The 20,296-nt window shown below is 35.6% G+C and overlaps 2 protein-coding genes and 1 pseudogene across 6 annotated transcripts; 1 reads left to right on the forward strand and 2 right to left on the reverse strand.

Annotated features, from left to right (window-relative positions):
• Window positions 1-730: 730 nt before the first annotated feature.
• Window positions 731-9,508, forward strand: LOC122021119 (14-3-3 protein 7-like). Of its 5 annotated transcripts, XM_042579208.1 has the most exons (8): window positions 731-1,052; window positions 1,311-1,399; window positions 5,075-5,381; window positions 6,142-6,229; window positions 6,352-6,461; window positions 6,873-7,015; window positions 7,501-7,582; window positions 9,164-9,508. In XM_042579208.1, exons 3-7 carry the CDS (start codon window positions 5,077-5,079, stop codon window positions 7,548-7,550), a joined length of 696 nt encoding a protein of 231 aa, XP_042435142.1. In that variant the 5' UTR covers window positions 731-1,052; window positions 1,311-1,399; window positions 5,075-5,076; the 3' UTR covers window positions 7,551-7,582; window positions 9,164-9,508. The 5 variants fall into 5 exon arrangements, with proteins under 5 accessions (XP_042435142.1, XP_042435138.1, XP_042435139.1 ...); XM_042579204.1 differs by lacking the exon at window positions 1,311-1,399 and having other exon boundaries at window positions 736-1,052; XM_042579205.1 differs by lacking the exon at window positions 1,311-1,399 and having other exon boundaries at window positions 736-1,052; window positions 9,170-9,508.
• Window positions 9,509-9,857: 349 nt separating this feature from the next.
• On the reverse strand, window positions 9,858-14,212 carry LOC122018851 (annotated as a pseudogene).
• Window positions 14,213-14,606: 394 nt separating this feature from the next.
• On the reverse strand, window positions 14,607-19,342 carry LOC122018852 (signal peptidase complex-like protein DTM1). Its single transcript, XM_042576294.1, has 3 exons — window positions 18,896-19,342; window positions 15,322-15,404; window positions 14,607-15,174 (listed from the first exon to the last, which is right to left on the reverse strand). Exons 1-3 carry the CDS (start codon window positions 19,129-19,131, stop codon window positions 15,146-15,148), a joined length of 348 nt encoding a protein of 115 aa, XP_042432228.1. The 5' UTR covers window positions 19,132-19,342; the 3' UTR covers window positions 14,607-15,145.
• Window positions 19,343-20,296: the final 954 nt, after the last annotated feature.

Raw genomic sequence — 20,296 nt, forward strand, 5'->3', positions numbered from 1 at the left:
CCAATTGGTTGGCACAATTAGTATATACATTAGTGGTTATTTTGATAGATTTTAGGATCAATTTTAAATGGAGTCAAAATGACTCGCTAAATGCCTAACTTTTTTTTTTTATATACAAAAGGTTATTATGTTAGGATAAATTATCAACCGATATAAAATATTTAGTTAGATATCTAACCTCCTCTATATCTAACCTCCTCTTTTTATAATCTAAAAAGACGATGAATCTAAAAAGAGATCATAATTGTTGGATCATCGTTATGATCCGATCATAATTCTATGATGATCCAACCGTAATTTTATATGATTCATCCTTGATATAAAAAAACTATAGACTAGAGATTTGATCTCACTACGAAGTGGGGGTGCAACAACGAATCACTATTGTATTAATTATAAGTTAGCTTTCTAAATTGTACGTAGATGCATCCTTATATGTGTGGGAAGGAAGGGATCTTCTTCGGATTGTCCATGCATATTAACATAAAATTATATAAAATATAAATTTTCTATGTTATTGCACCGTTATCAATTCTCAGATATTACTGCCTACATAAACGGCCCGTAATGCGCCGCGCAGCCGCAGCCGTAAGCTCGGAATTCGAGAATCAGTGAACGTGGCAACTCCGCCGCTCTCGGGCGTTGGGTCGGGCGGCAAATTCCGAATCCGACTCCGCCATAAAGGCAAAAAGCTGGAACGTACCCATGTGAACCCCCCAATTGGATGACAGCGACATGGGTCAAAGTTCAGGCAACGGCGATTTCGTCACTGGCGGAGAAAAAGAATTAAAACGGATTTAATGTGATTTAGAGTCACATTATTACTTTTTATTATCTGGTCGGTTTGTATTTTAATTAGGAAGGAAGTGAATAAATAAAAGATAACGAGATCGGAGAGGCGGAGAAACAAAAGGGCGAGATCGAAGGAGCTATTTCCCATTAAAGGAAAGAAAAAGGGCAGGCGGCAGCGGGGGAGAGGCCGGGGGCGATGGAGGAGAGGGAGGAGCATGTGTTCATCGCAAAGCTCGCGGAGCAGGCGGAGAGATACGATGGTATGCGCTCCATCTTTGCTACTTTCGCTAGGTTTCCGAGATCGGACGTCGCGGTTTGCTGCTTGCTTTGCATTTCCGGGGTGGTCAAGTCGATTATTGTGGTGGAAATTTTGATTTTCTAGTGATTTTTTTTTTTTGAAGTTGGCTGTACCTTTTAGTGGTATTGGTGGATCGGCGTATCTGTTTTCGTGTTTTGTCGGCTGATGATGTGAAATGGATATTAAAGTCAATTTTATGTTTATTTCTCTTGTCTTTTAGAAAATTCTACTTGATTCTTGTGATGGGACCATGGGGTACTTGATAGATTCGTGTCAACACATTTTAGCAAAGGACAGGGGAATTTGTGGGTATGCTCTTTATTTTTGATTTTTGTTTGTTGATTTTTTATTATGGTAAATGCGTTTTCCTTTTTACATTTTCGATATGAAGGAAGACTGGAACCCAATGTTTTCTGCTAAATTAAAAATGTGCATAGTGATAAAATTTGGTATTCCTGCTTTTTCCTGCGTGAAATTGTACCTTAATACGGACTATGGACTTTTTCTGTTGGATGATAAGACGGACTTTGGATTTTTTTTTTCCTTTTTATTGTTTGTATTGAAATCGGCTTATTTATTTATCGAAAGGAATACAAGTAAAAGATATTGGATAAAATTATCAGATTTTTGAATGTCTTCATTTCCAAATCTTTACAGCAGATAAATTTTGGTTCTCCACTTGTTGTTTTCATCCATCATCTAGTTAGAGTCAATTACATATGAGGTCCTTGAAATATATCATAGGTGCCCCGTGCCAGATTATTTAAACTGCCTTTTGCAATATGTCATCAAGGAGTTCAACCTTGGAATCAATGACGAATCAAGAGGGGGCCGGGTTGGTCCCACCCTGTCTAAGTTTTAGGAATCAATGCTAATTTTCATAGACTTGATATTTCTCTGCGGGATGTGCGGGCTTCATAGTTAATAAACTCTTGAATACATACATATATATAATCATCTGCCTGAAATAGAATTCACTAATTTTATCTTTTCTCGGCTATAGGATTGGAAGGTCAAAGGTGTCCTTTTTTACTCAAAAATGTCATTTATCATATATTATTACAACAGAAGATTTAAGAGATTTCTTGTAGAAGATTCACTTACAGATCTCTGGATTAGCTAACCTATTATTTCTAAAATAAAAAATTGTTAAATAAAATCAAGTCCATTTTGAATTGATTGCATCCAAAATTAACATTCAGCATGTTTTTTATTATAATAACTATTATTTAATAGTAATGTTAATAATGGAATATAATTGCCTAAACATTTTAAATAATAAATATGTAGAATCATTTGTTTTTTTAATCTAGTAATATGATTTTTCTAATCTCATTTTGCATAATTGCATGTTAGGTTAATAGTAAAAAAGAGAGTAAATTTACATTATATTGACAAAACTCAATAAATAATATAAATCAAATTTCCGTCCCCATTTGTTTTTGCCCAATGAAATATGCACTTAAACAAATTATTAAATCAAATTATTCATAATTTTGTTGTTTGAATTTAGTGAAACACCATGATTAGGGGACACAGGTTGGCGTAGTTGGTAACTGTATGGGTGTTTGCTCTAATAGGTTTTGAGGTTAATTTCCAGCGGATGCAAAATGCCTTGTTGGGTGTCTGGCCTCTCCCATATAAAGGGTCATTGCGATAGGGCAAAATGCCCCCTATAATTTACCTGCTAGTATCTTGCCGTAGATCCGGCGATACTTGCCGTAGAGCCGGCGATACTGGGTTGCTTGGAGTGAGTGATATCACCTTTTGCTCCAATAGTGGGTGGTAAGGAACATGGAAGTGGCACTCTTCCTTATCGCTTTTGTGTTGATCATCCCCAGTAGAGCATATCCTTATCTCAATCTATAACTTCAGCATAACACATTCTCTACAATCAACAGAGACATTTCAGGAGTCAGTTTCAAATGCAGCCTCATTCTCCATCTTCAATTGCTTCAAGAACTACCTCTTCACCCAAGCTGGTGCTTCCCATGTACACCTTGACATGCAATACATTTTTTCCTCAAACTGGTAGGTATTCCTCTTTTCCTTGTTGCACTACACTTTAGCTTCCTCATCCATGCTCACTGACTTTAGATCAACTGTCCATGTTGCCTCTCCAAATGGCAATGGTACTTAACACTCTCGCTGTCCTTTAGATGACATCTATGTCATTAACAAAAAAAAAAACTTTAAAATCTTAATGAGAGGAGCAACTTCCATGTTGATGCCTCACTTAATAGAGTAAAATAAAGATGTAAGTGGATCCTAGTTTGGTGGTATTCTTTGCATTCCATGGTGGAGCTTGAGACCAACTTGTATGATGAATGAATAGGACCTAGTAGAAGTGAGAGAGATTGGATTTGCCACTATTGAATGCATCATTGATGCATCCCATACAACTTTTAGGGATTTATCTAGATATTATCAAGCCTTGCGAATGATCTCTTGTTGATGGAGAAGAATAACATGATGAATGATTCTCTGATTTGGCATGGGATGCCATGTCTTAGTAGTCTCCGCCATGCTCACTGTCTGAGGTGCGGTGCTGTTTCTCAAAGGTCTGTTACTCGTGTTTCAAGTAAAGGCAAAGGCAAAGGCAGAAAAGTGGTCATGGGGCTGTGGAAGGAGCAGTTCGAGATGGCGAAAACAAGGAGTGTCCTAGCTATCAAGATGGTGCAGGGGAGGTCGTCATGGTGAATTGTTTGAAGGAATTGGAATGATCTAAACAATGAGAAGGGATGAGTTGTTCATACAATGCCGGATGTCTCTCTCCCTTCAATCCTGGTTGATGTCTTTTCCCTTTATGGGAATTAAGCAGCATTGTGTTTCATTGATGGTTCTTTTGCAATCTGAGGTGTGTACAGAGGAAAGGAAAGATGTGGTCACACATAAAAATTGGACTCTTTTGGTTCGTAATAATGCATTAAAAATTTATGGGGAGAGTAAAAAGGTTTGAGAATCAAAGAGAGTATAACACAAAGTGTCCATTTTTTTTTTATGAATAAGAGAGATTATTATTAATTGGACAATTTGCATATAATGCATTAAAAATTTATGGGGAGACAGATGCATCTGAGAATCAAGGAGAGTACAACACAAACTGTCCATTTTATAGAAAAAGATGGATTATTTGCTAATTTTAATTTGCCTAATCTAAGACATTTTAGGTTCGTTATATTTTAAAATTGTTTCAGGAGAAGCCTAGTACAAATTTTTCAGAAAAACAATCTCTTCTTTGTGAGCTTCCATCAACAATACTGTAAATTTGAGAGATCTTTTCTAAAAAAAAGTTAAGGACCTTGTTTTGAAATCAGATATGATTAAAGACTTCTGATATGCTCAAACAAAAAAATAATTTCATTTCCGTATACAGTCAATGCCAAATAGTTTGTGGCCACAAATAGTTTGAATTCGTTTCCTTATTTGTTTTTCATAAAATGGGAAGCTTATTCGGTATTGGATAATAACACATTATAATGTCAACAGTCCATCATACACAAGCTTTGTAAAGATGTTTTCTTTTTAGTAAAATTGAACATTTAAGAAAGAAGATTATTGTTCTCCGGAAATTGTTATTTGCAAAAAAGAAGTCCGACATTTTTGACAATCCTTGTCAATTTAACTTTTATAATCAAACTGACCCTAGTATTTTAATAGGAAGTACCACTCATTCATTGAAGCTTATGTTCTTATTAATATTTGACTGCTCATTTTTGTTGGAAGATAACATAGTGAGGTTCCAGCTGCTGCATTACTTGGACCAACTTTAGTCCTTGAGAAGATAATTTTCTTACTTGCTAATTGACTATTCATTGGTTTCTCTAGTCTCCTTGTCTTGCTATGGTTCCACCTAAGTTACTACTTACAAATTGGAAAGGTATTGTCAAACTAAAAAAAAAAAAAAAATCCTATTTTGGTTTTTTAATAACTCGATTATCAGTTGGGATGTGCTTGTCATTGACAATATTGTATATGTATCAGAAATGGTAGAGCATATCAAAATAATTGCCAGAATGGATATTGAGCTGACACCAGAGGAGAGAAACATACTAGCAGTGGGCTATAAGAATATGATTGATGCAAGAAGGGCATCACGGAGAACCCTGTATTCACTTGAACAGAAAGAAGTGGCAATGGGAAGTGAGCAAAATGCAAGGATGGTAGTAGATTATAGGAAGAGTGTTGAGGATGAGCTGACAAGGATTTGCAATGAACTTCTATCTGTAATTGCTATCCACATCCTTCCATCTTCCACTGCTGGTGAATCAATTGTTTTCTTTTACAAGATGTAAGTAACCTTTAGATTCCTAGTGTGATCTTTGTTTTTGTGTGTTCTGTTTCACTCTTTGTTTGCCTAATCCACTAAATAAATATTTGTTGCTTTCTAAAGCTAGGTTTTCTTCTTTATCTTATGTGTATGGTAATTTTTTATATTTAGATTTGCATTTTTTTTTTATGCGGTAACGATAAAGTTGCCGTGTGACTTGGACGTCACGGGTTTAAGTCGCGGAAATTGCCTCTAGCAATGTATGGTAAGGTTGTGTACAATAAATGTGGTCTAACCCTTCTCTGAGACCTCACATTAACGGGAGTTTCGCACGCCAGGGTGTCCTTTTTATTATCTTTGTGATATTGCATTTAAGTCATATATACAATTTTTCGCCTTGTAAATTATTCTTTTAAATATAATAATCAAACAAATATAAGTACATTGTTTTATGGGGTTTTGTCTGTGAAAATTTATTAAATTGTTAATCCTTTTCAAGATTTTGATTTTCATTGTCCTACTTATATGTTCAGTTCTAAAACAAACACCAATTCTTACTGCACTATGAATATTATTATATTTTTTATCTGTCTAAAGCTCCAACGAGGAAGTGATTTAAAACACCAGGTATCATAACCCCAATAAGTTGGAACATATATTTTCTTAAATATTATAGAAATAATTATAGTGCATGAGGCTACTAGCAGGTCGTGAACCATTGTCCCCATTCAAAGTTGTATTTTACTTCTGTGATTAAGAATGATAAGCCAACCCCTTCCAGGAAAGGAGATTATTACCGCTATTTAGCAGAATTTAAGACTGGAAATGAACGAAATGAAGCTGCTGATCAGTCACTTAAAGCTTATCAGGTCTGTTTAACTTCTCTGCTTAGTTTTAAATTCATTAATCTCCATGCGATTAGCCAAAACATGTTATGCTCACTTGAAGAGTTCTAGTTATGATCAGTAGGTTGATACTCTTACCGGTGCAGGCTGCTACAAGTACAGCTATGACTGAGCTTCCGCCCAATCATCCAATAAGGCTTGGCCTTGCTCTGAATTTCTCAGTATTTTACTATGAAATCATGGATTCACCTGAGAGGTCAGTAGCTATAATGTGAAGTTAATTAGCTACCTACATTCATTTATTGTGCACATTTTAGAAAGATCTGCAATTTACTTTCAGAATGATCTAATTGTTTACTTCCCATAAATAAAGCATGCCCTTGTAGACAAGAAATTGCAGCTTTAGTGCGGTAGATATAGAATGTATATTTATTTCAATTAGTATTTGACTAGTGTGTGAACTATAGAAATTAAGTCGCCAGATAAAAAGCTTTATATGCAAGTCTTGACTGTGCTGCTTCATATAAAGACATGTAAGAAGTTGAGACTATAGATTGTGCACATGGAAGATTTACTCGTGTTAAATGAAATTATTCATGTACATGACTCTGCATGTTTAGAATCGTCTGTAGTTTTGTGAAGAAATGTAACACGTTGCTGTTCTCAGGGCATGCCATCTGGCTCAAGAAGCTTTTGATAAGGCTCTTCCGGAACTCAACACCCTTAGTGAAATCTCTTACAAAGAGAGTACACTTATTTTACAGATTCTTAGAGATAATCTGACATTGTGGACTCCGAATCTACCAGGAGGTATGCCAGTTCAGAAACTTAGCCTTATTTTTTTCTTTCTTTCAATTTGTGACTATGGACATGTTTACTTCATTTTTTTTGGTGTGATTCTGGATGCCAAAAATCCATGGATTCAAAAGCTTAGGATGAGGTGCTACTGAAGGTTCTCCAATAGGTCTTACAAGAGGTTTCACAAGCTAGCTAGGTCTTTCCATTATTTTGCCAGACTATGACTAAGCTGTCATACTTTCTAGAATTACTATATACTATCACTCACGTAATAATTAAAAACAGTTTTTTTTTGTTAGGCTCAATTTACATTTAAGAAAACCAGATTCTGCTACCTAGTTCTTGCATTTGTTATCCAAATTTTGTTCTAGATTGAACATGCTACTTTTTAAAAAATATATATATTTCAAAATAATGTTTTATCAATGCCTTATGTGAATTTCACAACAGTCTGGATTTATTCCAATCCCCCTCCCTTTTCTGATAATTTAAAACAGTTGGTGTCATTGCAGGTGGCAACTCCAAAGACATCGACACTGTGAATTAAAGGAGCTTTGCACAACTGAACCTTTCTGCTAAGTATGCCCTTGTAATGTATTACAATATTTTCGTTGCTAAATTTTGATAATTAATCTCTTAGTGGTAAAATAGCTAGGATTGATATGACAATGGAAAAGATTAAGGGTGAGTATGATTCTGATTACTAGTGTTAGTGTCATAGGTAAAATCAAGACTCAAATTGATTTTTTCTTATTTGTGCAAATATGAATCTAAATTGAAAACATTCAGGGGTTGGAACTAAACGAATAATTTTTGATAAATTTGCAAAATACATAGTAAGCTACTAAAAAGGATAACAAACATCGTTCAAGAACATAAAATAAGACATCATAATACCCCACATTAAATTGGGTTCCAGCAGTTGGTTGTGCACTTAGTTCTTTTTTCCCTACTGCTGTTCAACAGCAATGTTTTCATTTCCTCCACTAAAGCTACAGTGAAAATTTCACATGCCATGAGATTATTGTAAAATTTAAAAGATAATATTATTGTATCTGATCAAGTAATCTTGTAATGCCTTAAAATGAATCAGTGGCTAGCAAGAATTCCACTGTTGAACTTCCGTTTGGTGGTTGGTGTGGTGGACTTGGAAGGGAACATAGAACGAGGGTTGAGAGGAATGAAATTGGAACGTGCATGGCTGTGGTGACGACAATGGGAAGTAGGAAACAAGAGGCCATGGTGGGCGAGCATGGCTGCAATGAATGACATTGGGTGGTAGGGATGAGAGGTTTCAGTGAATGTGATGGCTACTAAGATGATGGTGAGAAGTAGTGAATTTAAAAGCTGTGGTAGTTGTACGAGGCAGTGGTGAATGATGCCAGTGGCATGTGAGACTGAGCAAACAAAAAGAGTTACAAAGAAAGACATGCTCGCAAATTGGTAATACATGTGTGAACTCTGGATTTTACATGGACATTCTAGCAAATTGATATCTCTGCATGGTAACAGGACGACTTTTAGTTCTCAAATTTGCATCTTCGAGTATTTATATTCTCCATCTCTTTTTTGTTGAATTTCAATTCAATTTTACAAGCTAGTTTATTTCATTTATCAAATGATTTGATGCTGGATAAAAAAAATATAGGCTTAAAATAAATTGATAGAATATAAAGAAAGTAGGACATTTTAGTAAATTTATTTTTATGATTGTCTTGATCTACTCTTCTACACGTACACCAAAAATAAATCAAAAAAAAAATACAACTTTATTCTGGTGTTTCATTGTTTTCATCAGAGATTTTATATCCTTAACCTGAATGCATGTGTTGGAAATAATTCATGCCTACAAGTGGGATTGGTTTGCTTATCAAAGGATTTATGTCTGAGCCCATGAAACATTTACTCGTGGCAATTTACTCTTTTGCTATAAATAATAAAGGTGTTCCAGTTTTAGTATTAATACTGTCTGAGCCATCCAAATGTTGATGAAACTTTATGTAAACTCTAGCACCTTTTATCTGTTGCGTCTACATGTCCTATTGCTGTAGGATAGGGTTCAATGTAGCACTTTTTGGATGATCATATGCCACTCATTTGCATTTTGTGACCGTTTGGCTTATCGCACACGAAATTCAGATTTTTTTTGTTCTTCTCAAGTTGCAGGTGGATGCAATAGCTGAACAGCGGTTCCGAGGCCTTAATGCTTTCGAGTTCAAATCTAGCTCTTGGTAAACCTAGTACTTTCTCAAGTGGCTTCTTTTTTCCTTTTGGTCAAGTGGCACACGAGTTTGTTCAATCTTTTGACGATATTCAAGCGTACTGTTCTCGGGATAGACCTCTGTTGTAGTTTCATATAAACTATAAGTTGGGTTGACATTACAGTTTTGCTGATCAAGAGATGTTTTGGCCCTCTTGTTCAGAGTGTGATGGATATTTGCTACAACAAACTGGCAGACTTGAATTTCTGGATTTAATTAATGCATTATCAAATGGTCTGTGGCATATGCCATCTCTGAGATTCCCCTGATGATTTATACAAGTGCAATTGTCTCGTGCTCCATTCATGGGGCCACTTGATGTTGGTAAGAGAGCAGATGTCATACAAATAAAAATAACTAAAAAAATCTATCTTTATAAAACATTCACAAAATTTATACAAATGGTGATAAGATACAATTTTGCTATTTTATACTGGAGTTGTGTCGTATGAAATTTCTGTATGTAGCAAAGAAATTGCCTTAAATAAGGTTCTAGTCCTTGTTAAGCAAAGAACTCTCTGTTGTACTTTAATTATTGCAGACGGGTCAGCACTTGAGCCATACTGCATCTGTTGCAAATTGAAAAAACCGTATGAAGTAAAACTGAAAGATTAAAATTGACATCCAAAAAATTTGGAATGTTGGACGGATATGTTACCAGGGAGGACATGTGGCATCGTTTTATGCTACTTCCATGCCAAGAGCACAGATCCTCTAGTCCGTAAAACGTGAACTAAGGATGGACCATTGGTGGAGAGTGATGGTCTCCATTTATTCTACACGTGAGACCATCATTCTCCACCAATGGTGGAGAGTGACCCATCTTTGACCCATGTTTTGCGGACCAAAGGATCTGAGCTGCCATGGCCAATGCTTAAAACATCAAAGAAATCAACCAATAACCCACACTAACCAACCACAAGTGAACAAACTATTTACAGAAGAATCGGAATGGCGTGAGCTCAAGTTGTGCCTTTTAAACTTCAAATTGGGATAGCTACCTCACAACCTTTAGAAATTGACAGGAAGTTCGATAGTCTCTACGCCCTTGCTTGAACAACTATGCAAGATATATCATCCTTCTGACTCTATTCACTGCTTCCATCGTCAACAGCCGAGCTGCTGCTTGTGGATCCTTGCTCTTTCTAGCGATATTGACTGCCTCTTCATTGCTCATTACCTGAAAAGAATTGGTGAGATAGATACAGTGAAATACAGGTTGTTTCAGTAACTACACGGGGGTGCCATATTTGAAGCAAACCTTCCACAAGCCATCACTTGCAAGGATCAATAGATCGTTGTTAGCAGTGACATCTTCATAGTGCATATCTGGATCCGACCTCAAATGTGATTTTAGGCTTTTGTCTCCAAAAGCACGTGAAACAGCTAACTGGCCGTTAACTCTTGGGACATCTCCTGATACCATTATAGAGTGACTGTGAATATTTCAACAGTCGACACGACTAATTGTAGACTAGGATTAAGAGTGCCAATGCAGAAGAAAGCAACATAAAGAATGTATTATATATTTTTGAAGAAACAACAAAAGGAATGTATTGTTTATTTACATATAACCATTCAATCTAATTGATGCTCTTCTAATGCAGTAATGAACAAGGTCCCCGAGTCCTGACCGTGAAGCAGGACCAGGCTCGTAAGAGCTCGTGAAACAATGAATTAATCAGAATTTTCATCATCAATTTTTCTCGTGTTAAAAAAAGATCCAACCTACACTATAGGGCAACGTAGAATCACTTGGAGGCTTGATAATTGTGTAGAATCACTTCATGTCTCAGATGACTACTTGTGTAGTTTAAGGGAGGCTTGATAACATGTGGAAAGTTCCTCTCATGTTCAACGTGTGGTAACTTTAAAACTTCTCCATGTCCCATTTCAATAACTGTTAAAAAGCTATATAGAGGAAGAAACACATAAATATGTTATGTTGCCTAAAAATTAAGCACAATTTTGTGTCTCCTGAATTAATTGGTAAATACATTGTGAGCATTTTTCTTTTATTAACTCTTATCTTCTTTTACTTTTCAGATGACCTGCTAGTTCTGTTTTTCCAAGCTCAAAGTTTTATCCCATCATGCAAACTCCATTTACTTTTGCAACAAAAGTTTCAGATAAGCAGCTCATCATGGAAAATTGCCTCTTGTATAAAAAACCATCTAAGATGCAACCAATGGTTGAATCGGATGAGAAATAGATGCAGAGAACAATAAGCTTAGAAAATAAGACCAGACATAATGGAAAACACAATTAAGCAAAATGTTTTGCAAACCTGGCACGTTTGAAACAAAGCCACCTCTATTCTCAATACTCCCATGCTAAGTGTTGGGTGCATGATCGACACTCAACTGTATAACATCTCCACCTTTTGCAAGAACAGCACGTGAATCGCCAACATTAGCGATCCGCAACTTCCTACCATCTATGAGAATGGCAGTTAACAGCAGTTGATCCACCTCGTCAGATCCGAACTGTGTGATAGAATTGCTTCATCAGTTTTCTCATAGGCTTTGGAGATCGCCTCTCCTGGATCATTCCAAAAGTCTTCCTAAATCATGGAAGATAGTAATTATTGGTACACTTTGACAATGGTCGATTCCTAAAAAAAATTAAAAAGGAAATTTGTTGCTGAATGAATTAGGCCTGAGAAATTGAAATAAGCTAAGCATCTACACCTCTTTAAGAATATTAGTAAAGAGATGCTTCTGTAAATAGGCAGCTACATTGTCACCCAAATGGCCATCAAATATCGCAAATAGGCCAATCTCCTGCCCCCTTATCTGGATACACTTTGCCACATGATAATCCTCCATAGGATGGTTTGCCCTCCCTTTTACAAGACTGAACCCATAAGTAACTTTAACAGAGTCTTGAGAACTTTTTCCCTTGCCAGCGCCACCTGAATGGCCTGCAAGCTATATATAACAAAAATTGCTGAGCTTATCAAGTCTCAGCCTTGAAAGCATCCTGGTACATCTCACTTCAAAAGAAAATAAAGACACTTGCAGAAAGGCAGCCAAGTTCCAAATAACTTAACTCATCAATTAAACATGACAGATGATATCGAAAAAGGAACAAGAGATCTTAAACATATCCCTATACTTCCTAGTATCTTCAACATAGATGTCAATACTTTATATAACTCTTAATCAGATTGTCCTATTTCTTCATTTCAATACATGATATCAAAAAAGCTCTGGTTTTGAAATTTTTTTTCTTCTCGTTCTTGATGCACTGTATAGTGTGCACAAGCAGTCGCAGTAGGAAGCTACATATATGCAGTTTTTAGCAATTGCATGTGGTCTATGTTTTTCTCTTGCTTGATGCTTGAGAGATACATTTACTTTCTGGAAAAATAATAGGTTTCAACCAAGTTCAAACACTATTCCATAGAAATAGAAATATTAATTGAGCAAGGACTTCTTATAAAGGTTCGTTAGAACAAACTGATACAAATACGCAACTGATTGTCAACGAAATTGAGCCCAAATATGAGATATGAAACTAATATTTATATAACATCGCAAGCATGCAAACACATAGTTCAACGAAGGAAAAATGATCAGATAAAGCATAAAAGAACTAGATCAAACCATCTCCCACCTGAGAGCAGGAACCTTTGAAGCAACACAACCTATCCATAAAACTCCAAAACTCCAACACCCTCCACTCGCTAAATCCTCAAAAGTTCGCCCATCCAAATCCCCCAATCCGACCAATTTCTACGACACAAAGCCTCCGCAAGTCCGAAGCATGAAATCAATCGCCAAAAAACGAACCTTTCCCAAAAAATTTCACGAAAGGAACAACTTTTATGTCCTCGGTAAGGTTGATTGGGCGGAGAAGGTGAGAAGCAATCAAGCAGCAAGAAGAAGAGACTAAGACCATCTCCAACCACAAAACCCATTTTGGTGCCATTTCAACACCAATTTGGTGTCACTTCGACCAACTCCAACACATATCCTTTTACACCATTTTAGTGTAAAAAGAATCCCAAATACTCTCCAACGTAACACTAAAATTTGCATCATTTTGGTGCAAGTGCCTTTTTTTTAAATATAATATATTATAATATTAAATTTATATTTAAAATATTCTTAAATATTATAAATTAATATTATGTAAATTTTTTATATTATAAATTTATATCAGTTATTAACTTAAATAAGTAATATTTAAAAATATTAGTAATTATTATCATAATCAAAATATTTAATAAATTAATATGTATGTTAAATAATAAATTATAAGATGGAAAAATAGAATATTCCTTTTAGTATAGGAAATGGTGTGTATTGGTTGGAGTTGAAAAATCATTTTGTGCTGAAGTGATACCAAATTGGTGTTGAAATGACACCAAAATGGGTTTTGTGGTTGGAGATGGTCTTCAGCACCAAATAATTTTCCAACTCCAACCAATACACACCATTTCCTACCCTAAAAGGAATATTCCTTAGAATATTCTATTTTTCCATCTTATAATTTATTATTCAACATACATATTAATTTATTAAATATTTTGATTATGATAATAATTATTAATATTTTTACGACACAAAAGTTCGCCCATCCAAATCCCCCAATCCGACCAATTTCTACAACACAAAGCCTCCGCAAGTCCGAATCGTGAAATCAATCACCAAAAAACGAACCTTTTCCAAAAAATTTCACGAAAAGGAACAACTTTTATGTCCTCGGTAAGGTTGATTGGGCGGAGAAGGCGAGAAGCAATCAAGCAACAAGAAGAAGAGACTAAGATCATCTCCAACCACAAAACCCATTTTGGTGCCATTTCAACACCAATTTGGTGTCACTTCGACCAACTCCAACACATACCCTTTTACACCATTTTAGTGTAAAAAGAATCTCAAATACTCTCCAACGTAACACTAAAATTTGCACTATTTTGGTGCAAGTGCCTTTTTTTTTAATATAATATATTATATTAAAAAAAAGGCACTTGCACCAAAATGGTGCAAATTTTAATGTTACGTTGGAGAATATTTGGGATTCTTTTTACACTAAAATGGTGTAAAAGGATATGCGTTGGAGTTGGTCTAATAGGCGGTGCGGACAAGGGAAGCGGGTGGCGCAGGTTCCCGTCTGTTGACTTTGTTGGAAGAGTATGACAGAGCACATATGAGAGTGTGACTCCGTGAGTGATAGGCAGTGGAATTTATCGGGAAAATGCCCACTGCCCACTGTTGACTGCAACACGCACACTGTCCTTCGGCCATATGTTGGGGCACCGAAGACACGTTGACTTCCTTTGATTCAACTGTCCCACTTTCAGACCCTACCTCCGTTGCTGCGTCGATCGCCTGCATGAATTGAAAACAAACTTGGTGAGACTTGCAGACCAGGTGATGATGCAAAAGTCACGGGGTGCTCACCCATCTGATGCATTATTTGCCTAGCTGATGTAACCGACTTGGTACTAGAATAGGATGTGTAACATGGTTCGATTCTCGACGGATATAAATATTGTTTTAAATTATTTTGTGTCCCCTATTTTAGCAAGATCGTTTGGTTAAAACTTAAAAAATTCTAAAATCCTCATGATTTATCCTCTTTCTGTGTAACTGGAAAGGTGTTAAGATGATGACTTCATAAAGTGAATTAAATTAAATCTAATTAAACTAAATTAGTTGAACAAAAAATGATGCAGTAATTTACGAATCGAGCCCCGTTTGCAGGTCAATTTGGTTAGATCCACCAAAGGACAGGGAACTAGTGCTTGTGGTGTTGTCTCTTGTGGTATAGGTTAGATTTATTATCCAATTCACTTCTACGTGATTCAGAGAAATTAATGGAAAATTACAAGTAAAGGAGGAATATATTCAGTGCTGAAGTCAATCTGCGCCAGCTATTCGGATTGTTTGAAAGATTTATTTTCTGCGCAAAATAAAAACAAATAAAAACGTCGGGAATCAACTAAAAAGTGGCCAGGAATAAGAAGGAAACTGTCAAAAGAATGAAAGGATACATAAAGCGAAAAAACAGAAAGTAGATGGATTAAATTTGGTGCCCAGAGGAACTAACTAAATTGGAACTTCCACCACTTGTATAGACCAAATCCATACATTAGGGTAATCAGTGCCAACCGCAGAGGAAAGAACTTGAGCCTGCATATGCCAAAAGAATTTAAGAAGCAATAAAACATCACGTCAGCTTGTACAGATCATTGATGAAAAGTAAACCACAACTCCATCCCAGCTAATAGTGTGATTCATTGATGACCCCCAAGCGATGTGAAAGATTCACATACCTCTATTGTTGTGTTGATCTCTCCTATCGTAATGCAATATGGGCGTTGAAACTCTTAAATTCCACCCTTATACTGTGCCAATTGGAGAGGTTTCAGGTGACACCACTCCTAAAATACTTCTCCATTGAATATATATATATATATATATATATATATATAGTTCTTTAAACCGATTAAGTTTGAAGGTGACTAGCCCGGCTCGCCAGAAGTTTTCTACCGACCAACATAATAAATTGGGAAGCACTAATGGAGATTCATCTAAACAGCCACAACTTCTTGCGGATCAATGTCAATACTTATTTCCGCATCATTTCCTAAAATGGTGATTTCATTATTACCTATTCTAGCAAAACCACCCATCAGAGTCACTGTTAACCATTGGTCGTTGTTAAGGTGTATTCTCAAAAGACCTATATCTACAGCTGTGGCAATGGAGGCATGGTTTGGTAATACGCCAATTTGACCACTATTAGTAGATAAAATGATTTCTTTCACTTCTGAATCCCAAATAATTCGATTAGGAGTCAGTACACAAAGATTTAAGGTTATTTCATTAATTTGCCCTCCTCTTCTAAGTTTATAGCTTTCGCGGTAGCTTCATCGATGTTACCCACCAAATAAAAGGCTAGCTCGGGAAGACTGTCTAATTCTCCGGAAAGGATAAGTTGAAACCCCCTAATTGTTTCTGCAAGACCGACATATTTTCCTGGAGAACCACTAAATACTTCTGCCACGAAGAAGGGTTGCGATAAGTAATAGGAATGAACGAACATGTTTAAAAAAAAAATGGGATTTTTTTTTCTTTTAACATTGGAACCCACTCTTCTAGATTCTAGGCCTTTTCGAACAAAAAACACATCTGAGCTTGAGTTACAATTGGAGTTTGGAGTCAATTGAGGAGTATGTCTATTTTTTTTTTTCTAGGACGAGTAATTCGAGTTCGGGGGATCGACTCCGATTTTTTATTCTTAAATAGTCTCTCATTATTAAGAAAGGGTAACAAAGATAGGGCCTAACTAGCGCAACATTGCCCCGGGCCACCTAAACGTATTCAGGTTCACCGCAAGTGACTTCTATTAATCATCTATGTACATGTTGATACCTTGATTATCTATTGGGACCGAAGGATATTCACATATCTCCACAATGACATGATATTGTCCACTTTGGGTTTAGGCCCTTATGTCTTTGCTCTTAGACTCTACCCAAAAAGTCTCGTGCCAATGGAGATATCATACATCCTTTTAAACCTATGATCTTTCCCAAATCATTTTAATGTGGGACTTTAATTGAATCCGAACAATCCTCCCCTCAAATAAAGGACCATCATTACTCTCATGGTTTAGGTCTCCCCACGAGCATCCGATCATCCTGACTGCTCCAGGCCTCCCCGCAAGCATCCCGTCAACCTGACCTATTGCGGGTCTACCCCGCAAGTATCCGGTCATCCTGATCTGCTCCGGATCTCCCCGTGAGCATCCGATGATCCTGACCTGCTCCGGGCCTCACCGCAACTTCGTTCAATGTCACCTCATATGGGGTCTGGTCTGGACCATGATTCTGATTCCATTTGTTGGAATCGAAAGATGTTTACATATCTCCACAATGGCATGATATTGTCCGCATCCAATCACCCTGACCTGCTCCGGGCCTCATCACAACTTCATTCAAGGTCATCCCATATGGGGTCTGATTTGGACCATGACTCTGATTCCATTTGTTGGGACTAAAGGATGTTCACATATCTCCACAATGATATGATATTGTCTACTTTCGGCCTAGACTCTCATAGCTTTATTCTTGGGCTCTACCCAAAAGATCTCATACCAATAGAGATATCATACATCATTTTTCAACCGATGATCTTTCCCAAATCTTTCTAATGTGTGACTTTGATTGAATCCCAGCAGGAACTACACTTAACCTTTCATGAATGTTAATATTTTTTTATTATAAGTTCCCTAAAGTCCATAAGTTAGGGCATCTCCAATGCAAGGTTTGTCGAAGGTTTGTAAAATCTAAAAGCCTCAATAAAAAAAAGCTTAAATGATTGTAGAGGTGAGATTTAAGGTTTTTAGTTTAAGAGCAAGTTTGAAAAATCAAACCTGCTTTTTTCTCTTGAAGGTGGAGCCAATAATTAATATGCATAATTCATCCTTTCAAAACAATTAAAAAATAAATTATTTAATGAAATATTTAATTATAATATGTTATTTTATAAATTGTTAGTAATAATTAAAGTTGTACTTATTTTTTGAAAAAATAAATATATTTGAGAAATAAAAAAATACACTATAATTAAATTAAAACTCATAAGTTAATTAAATATTAAATGAAAATTATAAATTTAATTAAATTAAAAATTATAAGTTAATTAATTTATTAATTAAAAAATTATAAATAAATTAAATTAAAGATCATAATTAATTAAAATATTAATTGAAAGTTATATAGAGATATTAAATGAAAAAATAATAAATAAAGATAAATGATTTGTAATATAGGATCCATAAAAATATTGTATAGAGGTTTTTTGATTGTGGAGAGAATAGTAGATTTTTATATTTGTGATGTGGCATATTTGAAACTACAAAAAAATTTATTGAAAGGTTTAACCATTGGAAATGCCCTTAGCATTAGAGATTACACTAACCTTTCCTATCATTTCATAATTACTCAACATTGTGATTCATGGGACGGTTTATGAAACTTTTCTTTCCACCTAGCGCATGTTTAATGACCACACAAAACTCCATAAGGCCTCCATCTTAACCACCCAATTCTTTATCATATTGTTTCTCATAAATTTCTCTTTATTTATTACGGACAAATGTAAAGATGAGTAGGATATAGGCCAAGTAGTGTACCATATAGCATGAAACATTTCACTCAAAAGATCATATTTCAACAACAAATGAAGATCGAGGATCAAAAAACTGTCCTTTCACAAAATTCATAGCCTCAATAATCTCTAATGTCGATCTAGACGTTCTAGTGAATTGATGTAGAATTACTCAATGAAGTTTGTATCAGGTCATGTGATATTAACGCAGCATGTGACAAGATCACATGGACTATTTTATTGTCAGGGTAAGAAAAATACCTAGACAATATTCCATTGCTGTATTGTTTATTAAACATTATGATCTCAGCATGTGCCATCGAAGCAAAGCTTGTTTTAGGTTTTAAGTCACCTACGAACCTTTTTTTCCCCCAAAAAAATAGTTGTTCTTCGAATTAACCCTAAACCCAAAAATAGTTGACAATTCACCGGGGAAAAAAAGAGGGAAATCGAGATAAAAAGTAAGTAGAAGCAAGAATAAAAAGGCAAAGGGATCGAACTAGAACCTGAAATTATCGGCAGCCCAATTGGCGCCCGGTGCTCTGTGAGCAGGAATGGGCGTGAACCACTTGAAGAAATCCCGATCGAAGAACTCCCAGTCCGGCAAAAGGATCACGGAGATCCCGAATGCGTAGGTGGGCAGCATCTTCTTGAGGGAGGAGGTCCAGATCCCAACAGCGATCATCAGCACCGCCAGCGCCAGCAGGCTCGTCCACAGCCCCGCCTCGTGCCGCATCTCCATCACGATGATCACGGTCGTCCGTTCCACCACCAGTTCACTTCATCCTTCGCTTCCCAGCCCCAATCACGAAGGAAGAGAGTGGAGGTGGAGGTGGAGGTGGAGGCGGAGGCGGAGGCGGGAGTAGAGAGAGAGAGAACTCTGCACCAAGCGAATGAGCTATGGACTCGTCAGTGTTCCTGTAAAAATCTACCCCTTGCCTATTTTTTAGGCAGCCGAATTTTATGAAAATGAACTTCAGACTTACTGGATTTTGAATTAATATTTTTTTTCTTTATTTTTTAAAGAATTAAACAAAAATTTTAAAACTATTATTTACTGATTATACCTAATAAAATATTTAAAATATATTAGAATGTAAACTATTATTATTTTTATAAATAATCAACTCAAATACTTTAAATCCAATTCAAAAAATATGAAAACATTTATATATTTAAAAATATATGTTAATGAAAGATACATATACTTTATAAAAAAAACGACTAAAGAAGTTAAATATGCTGAAGCGATAGATATAATTAAACTTTACAAATTAATTTTTTTAAAAAACTTGAGTGTCCGACTCTAAAAAATTTTCTCAAAATCTTTTACATTCTCAAGTCAATTAAGCAACAAATTGCACACACCTAACATTCACTAAAATTGAATATGCTACCTAAAAAAGAAAGCATATTAACAAAACAATAATGTATAACTTGAATAATTAGATTACTTAAAGTTAAAAAATTAAAATTATTTTTTAAAATTTATAACTGATCTATAATATTTTTTTGAGTCCTAGATGGTTGGGTATGAGGCGAAGGCCTCTTGCTCCTCCCCTCATGCCACTCTTGGTTGAGATTTATTTATTTTTAATGTAGAAGTTAGTCATGGGAAAATCTTTATATTTGTGAAACTTTTTTAATATAAAGATTTACTAATCTTGAAGGTAGAAGATTTTCCTCATTCGTCTATTAAGTAAATCCAAAAATACAGACTCTCAGATGCTAGCCTTTAGAATATTTAGCATATTCTGCCTGATTAATTCTGAGCGTCTTACAAATTAAAGTGTCTATGTTTGTGGCCATTGGTCAAATTCATCGTTAGAAACCTTCCTTGATATTTGAGATTACAAGCGAATTTGGCAGAACAGAAATTAAAAATGCCACTGGATAAATTTTTCTAT

This window comes from Zingiber officinale, chromosome 9A, assembly GCF_018446385.1.
Source record: "Zingiber officinale cultivar Zhangliang chromosome 9A, Zo_v1.1, whole genome shotgun sequence".
In the NCBI taxonomy this organism is placed as follows: Eukaryota; Viridiplantae; Streptophyta; class Magnoliopsida; order Zingiberales; family Zingiberaceae; genus Zingiber; species Zingiber officinale.